Source organism: Penaeus japonicus, unplaced genomic scaffold (assembly GCF_977035675.1).
Source record: "Penaeus japonicus unplaced genomic scaffold, GWHDUDI00000001_assembly GWHDUDI00000022, whole genome shotgun sequence".
NCBI classification, from domain to species: Eukaryota; Metazoa; Arthropoda; class Malacostraca; order Decapoda; family Penaeidae; genus Penaeus; species Penaeus japonicus.
This window is the reverse complement of record NW_028234424.1, coordinates 2872102-2884601: the sequence shown is the minus strand read 5'-3', so window position 1 is coordinate 2884601 and position 12500 is coordinate 2872102. Positions and strand designations below refer to the sequence as shown.

Sequence of the window (12500 nt, the reverse complement as noted above, 5' to 3'; positions counted from 1 at the left end):
CCCTTCCCCCTCACCCCACACACCCCATCACCCCCTCACCCCACACACCCATTCAGCCCCCTCCACCCCACACACCCCATCCACCCCTCACCCCCCCTCACCCCACACACTCCTCCACCCCTCACTCCACACCCTCCCCTCCACCCCTCACCCCCTCCACTCCCTTCCCCCTTCCCCCCTCCACCCTGCTCCACCCCTCACCCCTCACCCCCTCACCCCCCCCCACTAAACACGAACCCCCCACCCCCTCATCCCCCCCCCACTCAACACAAACCCCCTGCAACCAGCTTACCACATTTGGAGGTGGATCAAACAGCAGAAATACCCTCGGTTTTTCAGCCTTGTGGAAAGTGACGTTGACCGCTGTTGCATTTGCATGTGTGTCTGTTGTTTGTCTGCAATGAAGGGCAACAAAGAGAAAGGTCTTTGTTATTATGGTTGTTCGTGGTTGTGCTGGTGTTGTTGTTTGTTTTTGTTCTTGTTATGGGTATCGTTATTTAATGATATTTTGATTTTTGTTGATATGTTCGTTATTATTATTGTTTTTGGTATAATAGTCATTATCATTATTGTTATCATTATTGTTATTATTATTATTATTATTATTATTATTATCATTATTATTATTATTGCTGTTGTTGTTGCTGTTGTTGTTATTATCATTATCGTCGTCATCATTATTATTATAAATAATATTATTATCACCATTATCATTATTATCATTATTATCATTATTATCCTTATTACTATCATCGTTCTTATGATCTTTTATCCTCATTATTGTTATCACTATCAAAATTATCATTATTACCACAATTATTACCATTATCATCATCATTATCATCATCATCATTATCATTATCATTACTATCATCATTAACATCGTTATCACCACTATTGCTATAATAATCATCATCATTATTGTAGCTGCTATTACCATCATTACAACCGTCATTATCATCACCATCATCACCAATTCCCTTTCTTATCGTTTTCCTTTCTTTCTCTCTTGAAAACAATAGAAAAATAAACTCACTGAAAATCGCTATGGTGTTTCATCACATCCCACACAGAGCGCCGCCCACAGTGGATATTCTGCGGTGTTGGCGCCCATGGGTTGTGGGTGGTGTTGTCACAGAAATGACCTTCCTGTGGGTTAGGTTTGGGTTGAGTGTGGGGTGGGTGGGGTTGAGTGGGTGGATGGGGGTTGAGTGTGGGTGGGCGGGGGTTGAGTGGGTGGGTGGGTGGGGTTGAGTGTGGGGTGGGCGGGGTTTGGGTGGGTGGGTGGGGGTTGAGTGAGTGGGTGGGTGGGGGGGGGGTGAAGCGAGGAGGAGGGAGAAGGGAGGGGGGAGACGCGGGGAAGGGTGAGGGGGGGAGGGGGGAATAATTGTTGATTTGATTGTTAGATTTGTTTGTTTGTTTGTTTGCCAGTGTGTGTTTGTCTGTTTGATTTTATGTGTGTGTGTGTGTGTGTTTGTGTGTATATATGTATATATATATATATATATATATATATATATATGTATATATATATATAGATATATATATATATATATATATATATACATATATATATATATATATACATATATATATATATATATATATATATATATATATATATATATGTGTGTGTGTGTGTGTGTGTGTGTGTGTGTGTGTGTGTGTGTGTGTGTGTGTGTGTGTGTGTGTCTGTGTATGTGTATGTGTATGTATATGTGTATGTGTAGATATATATACACATATATAGATAAATACTTCGATAGATAAACGTTAAAATGAAATATTTACATACGAATGTACACTGAAATACACCTCAGATCAGTTAAACAATAGTATGTGTCAAAAAAAAAAAAAAAAATACTCACAGACAGATGTGTCAGGTACATGAGAGAGGCGGTGGCAGCTAGGGTCGAATTTGGCATAAAATAACACTCTGACGACGAACTAGCAGGATTACAAGGATAACCGTCCCTGTAATAAGTGATATAAGACACGTTATTAATTAACAAGAAGAAAATTACATGTTGGTTGAATTTCATGTTGATTGAATTTCATGTTGATTGCATTTCATGTTGATTGAATTTCATGTTGATTGAATTTCATGTTGATTGCTTTTCATGTTGATTGCATATCATGTTAATTTAGAATAGATTAACATACAAACTAACAATTAAGTTTTGAAATTTCGTGTTGATGTTAGTCAATAGTAAGAAATATTTCGCCGAATTGCAACAATCTTTTCAAAACTGGTGAGAATAATATTGCACATAAACGATATGCTTTAGACTGGGAAAACTATTGCGTCGATATTGAAGAATTTCCATTTCAAAATGCGATAATCTAATCATAGTTATTTAGAGTATGCAAAGTACTTAGTGAAAATATTAGTTAGACGATTTAATTATGGAAGACTGTACTTACTACATAAGGGAAATTTACAAACATTATCCTTACGATTAATTATGTTTGTATTGCTTGGAATAACGAACCCATGATTTATTTAAGAATACTAAATTAGACTAAAACAATGAGAAACAGAAATGCAACGCATGACATAACCCCTCCCCCCCAAAAAAAAGAAAGCTATAAGTAGATAGACATATAAAAAACTTAAAAAAAACATATAAAGATACAAAAAAAAACATAAAGACATAGAAAGACATGAAAAAGACATAAAAAGACACTTAAAGACACATAAGGAAAAAAACACAAAGAAAAAAAACACACAAAAACAAAAGAAAAAGACACAAATACAAACACATAAAAAACACTCTTAAAAAAAACACACACAAAAAAGACACCAAAAAAAAAAAAAAAAACACATAGAAACACATCCAAAGAGACACATTACTCTTTCTGAAAAGTTCCTTCCAGTGTTCCATCATAACAGCTCGTCGGCAGAGTCTGTTCTTCATCCCTCGAGTAATGAACAGGGAATTTTTCGTCCCCCGGAAACCCGTGTTCTTCCATGACACCCCAGCGATAGTGCGCCCATTCGTGTACCATCACGTGACCTGTTGAGTAAGGTGGAGAAATGGGTAGGTGGATGATATGGATGAGTGGAGAGAAAGAGGGAGGATGTAAGAAAATGAGGATGAAGGTTAAAACGGATGAAACATTTTCTCTTTCTTTTCTCTCTCTCTTATCTTCACTCTCTCTTTCTCTCTCTCTCTCTCTCTTATCTTCACTCTGATATTCTCTTTCTTTCCTATACTCTCTCTCTCGCTCTCTCTCTTTCTTTCTCTCTCTCTCTCGCTCGCTTTCATTCTCTCTCTCTCTCTCTCTTTCTTCCTCTCTTCTCTCTCTCTCTCTCTCTCTCTCTCTCTCTCTCTCTCTCTCTCTCTCTCTCTCTCTCTCTCTCTCTCTCTCTCTCTCTCTCTCTCTCTCTCTCTCTCTCTCTCCCTCTCTCTCTCTCACTCTTATCCTCTCTCTCTCTCTCTCACTCTTATCCTCTCTCACTCTGTCCCTCCCTCTCTCTCTCTTTCTCTCTCTCCCCCCCCCCCCTCTCTCTCTCTCTCTCTCTCTCTCATATTTATTAAAGTGATGATTCAATAAATGAAACAAATAAGAATGGACAGATAAATAATATTAAAAAGAATAAAAAAACAAAGAAATAAGAAATATATGAAAAAATCGGAGGAATAAAGGAATGGAAACAGATTTACAAACTGAATAAACAACAACCTAAAAAACTCAAATGATAAAAATAGGAAAAGGAAGAAGAAGAAGAAGATGAACATAAACAATAATACAAAAAAAGTTACTCTAATTTACTCTTACTATCATTCTATTATCATTAATCGATCATCATTTTTTTAAATAATAATTATTATCATTACACTATCATTCTTACTCTTACTATCATTCTTTTATCATTATTCGATCATCATTTCTTTATCATCATCATCATCACCATCACACTATCATTCTTACTCTTACTATCATTTTATTATCCTTATTCGATCATAATTTTGTTTGTAATAGTTATTATTATTATCATTACACTATCATTCTTACTGTTACCATCATTCTTTTATCATTATTCGATGACCATTTCTTCATCATCATCATCATCATCATCGTCATTACACTATCATTCTTACTCTTACAATCATTTTTTTATCATTATTCGATTATCACTTCTTTATCATCATCATCATCATCATCATCACACTATCATTCTTACTCTTACAATCATTCTCTTATCATCATTCGATTCAATTCCTATTGTTCTCATCCTTATATCATCCCATCATCACCAATTCCCTTTCTTATCGTTTTCCTTTCTCTCTCATGAAAAAAAATAGAAAAATAAACTCACTGAAAAATCGCAGTGTTTCATCACAGTCCCACACAGAGCGCCGCCCACAGTGGAATATTCAGCGGTGTTGGGCGCCCAAGTTCTTATTGGGTGGTGTGGTTGTCTACAGAAATGACCATCCAGTGGGTAGGTTTAGGATTGAGTGTGGGGTTGGGCGGGGTTGAGTGGGGTGGATGGGGTGAGGTGTGGGTGGGCGGGGTTGGTGGGTGGTATATAGGTTGAGTTGGGGTGGGGCGGCTTTGGGTGGGTGGTGGTGTTGAGTGAGTGGGTGGGTGGGTGGGGTTGAAGCGCGAGTCATGATGGCTGAAGGAGGGGAGACGGAGTGGAACAGGTGAGGGGGGGAGGGGGGAAATAAAATGTTGATTAGATTGTTAGATATGTTTGTTTGTTGATGCCAGTGTGTGGTTTGTCTGTTGATATTTATGTGTTGTGTGTGTGTGTTTTGTGTGTATATATTGTATATACTCATATATATAATATATCCTTATATTCAGATAATACTGGTATATATTTATATTTATATATATATATATATATCATATTATAATTTATATATATATACTTATATATATATATATATAATATAATATATATATATATATATATATATATATATGTTGTGTGTGTGTGTGTGTGTGTGTGTGTGTGTGTGTGTGTGTTGTGTGTGTGTGTGTGTGTGTGTGTCTGATGTATGTGTTATGTGTATGTATATGTGTATGTGTAGATATATATACACATATATAGATAAAATACTTCGATTTCAACGAGCGAGCGCGCGCGTGAGACGAGATTACGTTAAAATGAATATTATGGTACATCTACGAAATGTACACTGAAATAATACACCTCAGATCAGTTAAAAACAATAGTTATGTGTCAAAAAAAAAAAAAAAAAAAATACTCACAGACGTTGCGTGTCAGGTACATGAGAGAAGAGCGGTGGCAGCTAGGGTTCGAATTTGGATAAAATAAACACTTGAGAATAATAGTTCCCTAAACCCCATAAATACACTGACGACGTCAACCTACGGCAGGATTACAAGGATAACCGGTCCCTGTAATAAGTGATATAAGACACCGCTTTATTAATTAACAAGAAGAAAATTTACATGTTGGTTGAAATTTTTCATGTTGCGTGATTGCAATTTCATGTTGATTGCATTTCATGTTGATTGAATTTCCATGTTGATTGGAACCTTTCATGTTGATTGCTTTTCATGGTTGATTGCATATCATGTTAATTTAGAATAGATTAACATACCAAACTAACAATTAAGTTTTGAAATTTCGTGTTGATAGTTAGTCATAGTAAGAAATATTTCCCGAATTGCAACAATCTTTTTCAAAACTGGTGAGATATAATATTGCACATAAACGATATGCTTTTAGACTGGGAAACACTATTGCGTCCGATATTGAAGAATTTCCATTTCAAAATGCGATAATCTAATCATAGCTATTTAAGAGTATGCAAAAGTACTTAGTGAAAATATTAGTTAGAGACGATTTAATTATGGAAGACTGTACTAACTTACAATAGGAAATTGTAGCAAAAACATTATCCTTACAAGTAATTATGTTTGTATTGGCTTGGAATAACGAACCCAAGATGAGTCATTATTTAAAGAATACTAAATTAGACTAAAAACATTGAGAAACAGAAAGCAACGACATGACATAAACCCCTCCCCCCAAAAAAAAAAGAAAAGCTATAAGTAGATAGACATTATAAAACCCCCCCCCCCCCAAACCTTAAAAAAAACATATAAAGATACAAAAAAACAAAACATAAAGACATAGAAAGACCATGAAAAAGACCATAAAAAAGTACCACTTTAAAGACAACATAAGTAAAAAAACACAAAGAAAAAAAAACACACAAACAAACAAAAGAAAAAAGACACAAAGATACAAACACATAAAAAACACTCTTAAAAAAAATACACACACAAAAAAAGACACAAAAAAAAAAAATAAAAAAAAACAACATAGAAAACAACATCCAAAGAGGAACACAGTACTCCTTCTGAAAAAGTTCCTGACAGTGTTCCATCATAACAGCTTCGTCGGCAGATGGGTCTGTTCTTCCATATCGCCTCCCTTCGAGTAATGAACAGGAAATTTTTCGTCCCCCGGAAACCCGTGTTCTTCCATGACACCCCAGCGATAGTGCGCCCATTCGTGTACCATCACGTGACCTGTTACGTAAGGTGGAGAAATGGGTAGGTGGATGAAATATGAAATGAATGGAGAGAAAGAGGGAGGACGTAAGAAAATGAGGATGAAGGTTAAAACGGATGAAACGTTTTCTCTTTCTTTTCTCTCTCTTATCTTCACTCTCTCTTTTTCTCTCTCTCTCTCTCTTATCTTCACTCTGATATTCTCTTTCTTTCCTATACTCTCTCTCTCGCTCTCTCTTACTCATTCTTTCTCACTCTCTCTCTCTCGCTCGCTTTCATTCTCTCTCTCTCTCTCTCGCTTTCATTCTCTCTCTCTCTCTCTCTCTCTCGCGCTTTGATTCTCTCTCTCTCTCTCTCGCGCTTTGATTCTCTCTCTCTCTCTCTCTCTCTCTCTCTCTCTCTCTCTCTCTCTCTCTCTCTCTCTCTCTCTCTCTCTCTCTCTCTCTCTCTCTCTCTCTCTCTCTCTCTCTCTCTCTCTCTCTCTCTCTGATCTCTCTCTCTCTCGTTAACTACCTTATCCTCTCTCTCTCTTCTCATCTCTCTCTCCCTCTCCCTTAGCGGGCCCTCTAGAAAGCTCTTCCCCACCCTCCCCCCCCCCCCCCCTCTCTCTCTCTCTCTCTCTCTCTCTCATATTCATTAAACTGATGATTCAATAAATGAAACAAATAAGAATGGACAGATAAATAATATTAAAAAGAATAAAAAAACATAGAAATAATAAATATATGAAAAAAAATCAAATGCATAAAGGAATAGAAACAGATATACAAAGTGAATAAACAACAACTTAAAAAACTCAAATGATAAAAATAAGAAAAAGAAGAAGAAGAAGAAGAAGAAGATAAACCAATAAACAATACTACAAAAAAAAAAAGATACTCTAATTTACTCTTACTATTCATTCTTATTATCATTTAATCGATCTTCATTTTTTTTTTTTTTAAATATATTTTATTATCATAACACTATATTCTAATTTACTCTTACCTATCATTCTTATTATTATTAATCGATCATCATTTCTTTAAATAAAAAAAAAAAAAAAACAAAAAAAAATTCTTACTCTTACTATCACTTCTTTTATCATTATTCGCTCATCATTTCTTTTATCATCATCATCATCACCATCCACACTATCATTTCTTACTCTTAAAAAAATTTACTATTCATTTTTATTATCCTTATCGATCATAAATTTTGTTTTGTAATAGTTATTTATTATTATCATTATACTATCATTCTTACTCTTACAATCATTCTTTTATCATTATTCGATTATCATTTCTTTATCATCATCATCGTCATTACACTATCATTCTTACTCTTACAATCATCCTTTTATCATCATTCGATCATCCTATTTCTATCATCATCATCATCATTACCATCATCATCATCATCATCACACTATCATTCTTACTCTTACAATCATTCTCTTATCATCATTCGATCATCCTATTTTCATCATCATTATCATCATCATTATCATCATCATTATCATCATACTTTCTATAACTATCACTATCATCAACCATCATACCCAATTACCTTGAGATCCATACATGTCTTCAGCATAGTCAGGATTAAGTAGAGTTGTATGGATAGTTATATGTCGTCCTGGAACTCCGCACTGGCCAGGCTGTATGGATAAGAGGATAGTTAATATAATTATTTTGTTATAATAATTTAGTTATATGATAATTATAAACACGCCAAAATATAATTCTTTTTTTTTTTTGTTCTTGGTTTATGTGTTTTTTGTTTGTTTGTTTTTGTTTATGTATTCATATTGTGTGTATGGATATAAGCTTGTTAGTGTGTGTGATATATTCGCTCGTTATTGTGTACGTGCATACACGAGAAGGAAGTATATGTATATGTACGTGTGTATGTATGATAAATGTACATACACACACACACACACATAAACACACACACACATAAACACACACACATTATGGACACTCACACACATTATGAACACACACGCACACACACACACACACATTATGAACACACACACACACACACATTATGAACACACACACACACACACATTATGGACACACACACACATTATGAACACACACACACACACATTATGGACACACACACACACACATTATGAACACACACACACATTATGAACACACACACACATTATGAACACACACACACACACATTATGGACACACACACACACACACACATTATGGACAGACACACACACACACACACAAACACACAAACACACACACATTATGGACACTCACACACATTATGAACACACACGCACACACACACACACACATTATGAACACACACACACACACACATTATGAACACACACACACACACACATTATGGACACACACACACATTATGAACACACACATTATGAACACACACACACACACATTATGGACACACACACACACACATTATGAACACACACACACATTATGAACACACACACACATTATGAACACACACACACACACATTATGGACACACACACACACACACACATTATGGACAGACACACACACACACACACACATTATGGACACACACACATTATGAACACACACACACATTATGAACACACACACACACACACATTATGGACACACACACACACACACATTATGGACACACACACACACACACACATTATGGACACACACACACACACACACATTATGGACACACACACACAAACATAAACACAAACACAAACACACACATACATTACACACATGAACACACACAAACACAAACACAAACACACACACACACACAAACAAACACACACACATACATTACACACACAAACACACACACACACAAACAAACAAACAAACACTACACATCCATTTCCTAACCAAACCTCATTCACAATAAAAAAAAAACAATCAATCACCCCCACCCCACCCCACCTCACCCCCCCCCCAAAAAAAAAAGAAAAAAAAAATTAAAAATTAAAAAGTAAAACATACCTGTAGAGTATGAGGCGAATGGGACACATACTTAGTATTTGTCCCTTCCTCAGGCTCCACCAACCGGATGTCGGAGGAACCCCACGTTACCCCTTCGACAGGATCCTGGAGAAAGCCGTCAAGAACATCCCATTCCTGTGGGATGACGACCTTGACTGACCCTAAGGAGAGCTTCCCTTCTGTGGCGACGTGGAGGGAGTCTGAGGTTGCCTGCAGGAGGGTCTGGCGAAGAAGTGGGGCGTCGATTAGGGATTAGGGGGAATTGGGAAAGGGGGGAAGGGGAGGGGGTAAGGGGGAATGGGGAAGGGGAGGGGGTAAGGGGGAATGGGGAAGGGGAGGGGGTAAGGGGGAATGGGGAAAGAAGGAAAGGGAAAGGGAAAGGGGAGAGTGAGGAAGGGGAAAAGGGGGAAGGGGAAAGGGAAAGGGGGAAAGGGGAGGGAGCAAGGGGGAAGGGGAAAGGGGAAGAAGAAAGGGTGGGGGGAAAAATGAGGGTGTAGTAAATGTGGAGAGAAGGGGGAAAGTGTATTGGATATTGACGTGATATTACTTTTAAGAAATTTTATTTTCCTCCCCCCCCCCCCCACCCCCCCAACCCCACCCAACCCCACAACAAAAAAAAACAACACCACAAAAAAAAAACCCCCCCCCCCCCCCCCCCACAAAAAAAGGAAAGGGAAAGGAAGAATAAAGGGGAAAGATAAGGGGAAAAGGGGAGGAGAAAGGAGGGGTGGTGGGAAAAAAGAAGGGGAAAAGGGGAGAGAAAGGGGGAAAAGAAGTGGAGAAAGGGAGAAGGGGAAAGGGGACCATCCCCCAACCCCCCACGGGGAGAAAGGGGGAAAAGGGGAAAGGAGAGTGAGAAAGAAAGGGAAAGAGAAAGGGGGAAGGAAGAGAGAAAGGAGGAAAGCGGAGGGAGGAACGAAGAGAAAGGTAGGGAAGGGAAGGACAAAAGGGAAAGGGGAGGGAGGAAGGAAGAGAAAAGGGAAAAGAAAAGGGAGAAAAGGGGAAAGGTGAGAGAGAAAGGGGGAAAGGGGAGGGAGAAAGGAGGGAGAGTTTGGGAGGGAGAAAGGGAAACAGGGGGAGAAGACGAGAGAGGGGAGGGCGGGGAAAAAGAATGAGGAAAGGTGGGTAAGGAAAAAGAGGGGGGGGAGAGGAAAAAAGAAAGGGAAGAAGAGGAAGGTGGGAGAATGAGAGGGCAAGTAAGGAAAAAAAGATAAAGGAGAAAAAGGGTTGGGAAGGGTAAAAATGAGAAGGAGATGAATATGAAGAGGGAGGGAGAAGGAGATGAAAGATGAAGGAAGATGAAAAGGAAGGAGAAAAAAAAGGGAAGGGAGAGAAGAGCGAACGTGGGAGAAAGAGAGGGCAAAGGAAGGAGAATGGAAAGGATGGAAAGAGGGTGATGAAGGGAAAAAGAGATGAAGAATAAGAGATGAGGGTGAGGGATAAATAGTTAGATAGGTAGATAAATATAGAAATGGATAGATAGATGGATATATAACTGAATATATGATTAGATACAGACATACGTATATACACGCAAACATAAATTGATAGATAAGTAGATAGATAATCATATTACAAATCTAGAGCATAAATAATATACTTTGATCTAGATATCTAACATATGCTAAATCATCCTCAAAATTCCCCCCCCCCCCCCGACTACCTTCCTCTCTCCATCTCTCACCTTCCCCCTCCCGCCCACCCCTACCCCTGCACCCCCCATCCTCACAAACCCTCCTTTAACACAACCTAGACAAATATCTTGTAAATCTAAATTGTACTCAAGATTGCCCCCCCTCCACACACACACACAAACACACAAACACACACTACCTTCTCCACCCACCCCACCACCACTCAAAAAAAAAAAAAGTGAAAAAAAAAGTCTACGGACCCTCTACATCACTCTCTAAATATAACGTACCTGTAATTTACTCTCCAGGTCGCTTATCGTGATGACGTCAGATCCCATACTCGGGTCGACTGCCAACACCACGTCTTCGTAACGCCCATTCTCCAGTCTCACGCCCATTACCTGGCTCACTCCCGCCCAGACGAGCAGGCAAGCCCACGCTATCTCTGAGGAGAGGTCAAGGCGAGGTCATTAGGTCAGATATGCAATGAGAGAATGGAATGGAATGAGGTCAGAGTGGGACTCAGAAAGGTCTCATTGTAACGGAATAAGGTCAGAGTAAGACAAGGTTAAATTGGAACAGAATAAGGTCATCAGGAAAACAAAAAAGAGAATCAGAAAAGTAACGAAAAAAGAAAAAATAATAAAAAATAACCTATTCCTATTGAAGCAATAATGGTCATATTGGAGCGAAAGTAAAGGTAAACTAGGCTTGGTGAACGAAAAAAAGAGAACAAAAATATACGAGACTAAAAGAAAAATACAAAAACAAAGAGAAAAGAGAGTCAAGATCACAAAACGGAGAACGAACCTAGTTTTTTTTTTCTTAATCATTGAATAAACAATTATTCTTATACGACAATTCTTATATATCTATACGATTAAAAATTCGAAAAATAATGCCACGTTAAAACAAAACAGACAAACACAAGAAAGAAAAAAATGATGAAACAAAAAGATAGACTGATCGAAAAAAAGAAAGAAAATTGAACAGAAAGAAAAAAAAGGGGAAAAAAAAAGAAAGATTGAAAGAAGGAGAGAAAAAAAGAGAAAGAGAGAGAGAGAGAGAAAGAAAATACGATTCGAAGAAAGATAAGAACAACGGGAGACCTCAACCACACACTATGAGACGCACATGAACCTCGACGCCATAAAATGCGTTTTATCTCCAATAAAAAAGATAAGACTCGCAGCCGCGTGATCGTATTTCACACCATGGTTATAAATACCGTATGATTACGATAAGCGGAGCTGTCATGATCCCTTTATGAGAACTGCGCAGAGGAGAATCTGAATACAGGAAGAATTTCAGGACTCGAAGAAATTCTAACGTTACGAAAAACTCATTTTTTTCTCTTGCTCTC

The 12500-nt window shown here is 37.8% G+C and overlaps 1 protein-coding gene across 3 annotated transcripts in view; it reads right to left on the bottom strand.

The window, feature by feature from the left end:
* Nucleotides 1-12500, bottom strand: part of LOC147469259 (uncharacterized) — a 28960-nt gene that overhangs the window by 14592 nt on the left and 1868 nt on the right. For all 3 annotated transcript variants that reach the window (XM_086549311.1, XM_086549309.1, XM_086549310.1), the window contains exons 2-8: nucleotides 11428-11582; nucleotides 9504-9725; nucleotides 8053-8143; nucleotides 2855-3017; nucleotides 1869-1974; nucleotides 1037-1149; nucleotides 293-395 (exon numbers count right to left, since the gene is read on the bottom strand). In XM_086549311.1, the coding sequence (XP_086405437.1) occupies nucleotides 293-395; nucleotides 1037-1149; nucleotides 1869-1974; nucleotides 2855-3017; nucleotides 8053-8143; nucleotides 9504-9725; nucleotides 11428-11582 (953 nt within the window). The remainder of the gene's footprint in view (nucleotides 1-292; nucleotides 396-1036; nucleotides 1150-1868; nucleotides 1975-2854; nucleotides 3018-8052; nucleotides 8144-9503; nucleotides 9726-11427; nucleotides 11583-12500) is intronic.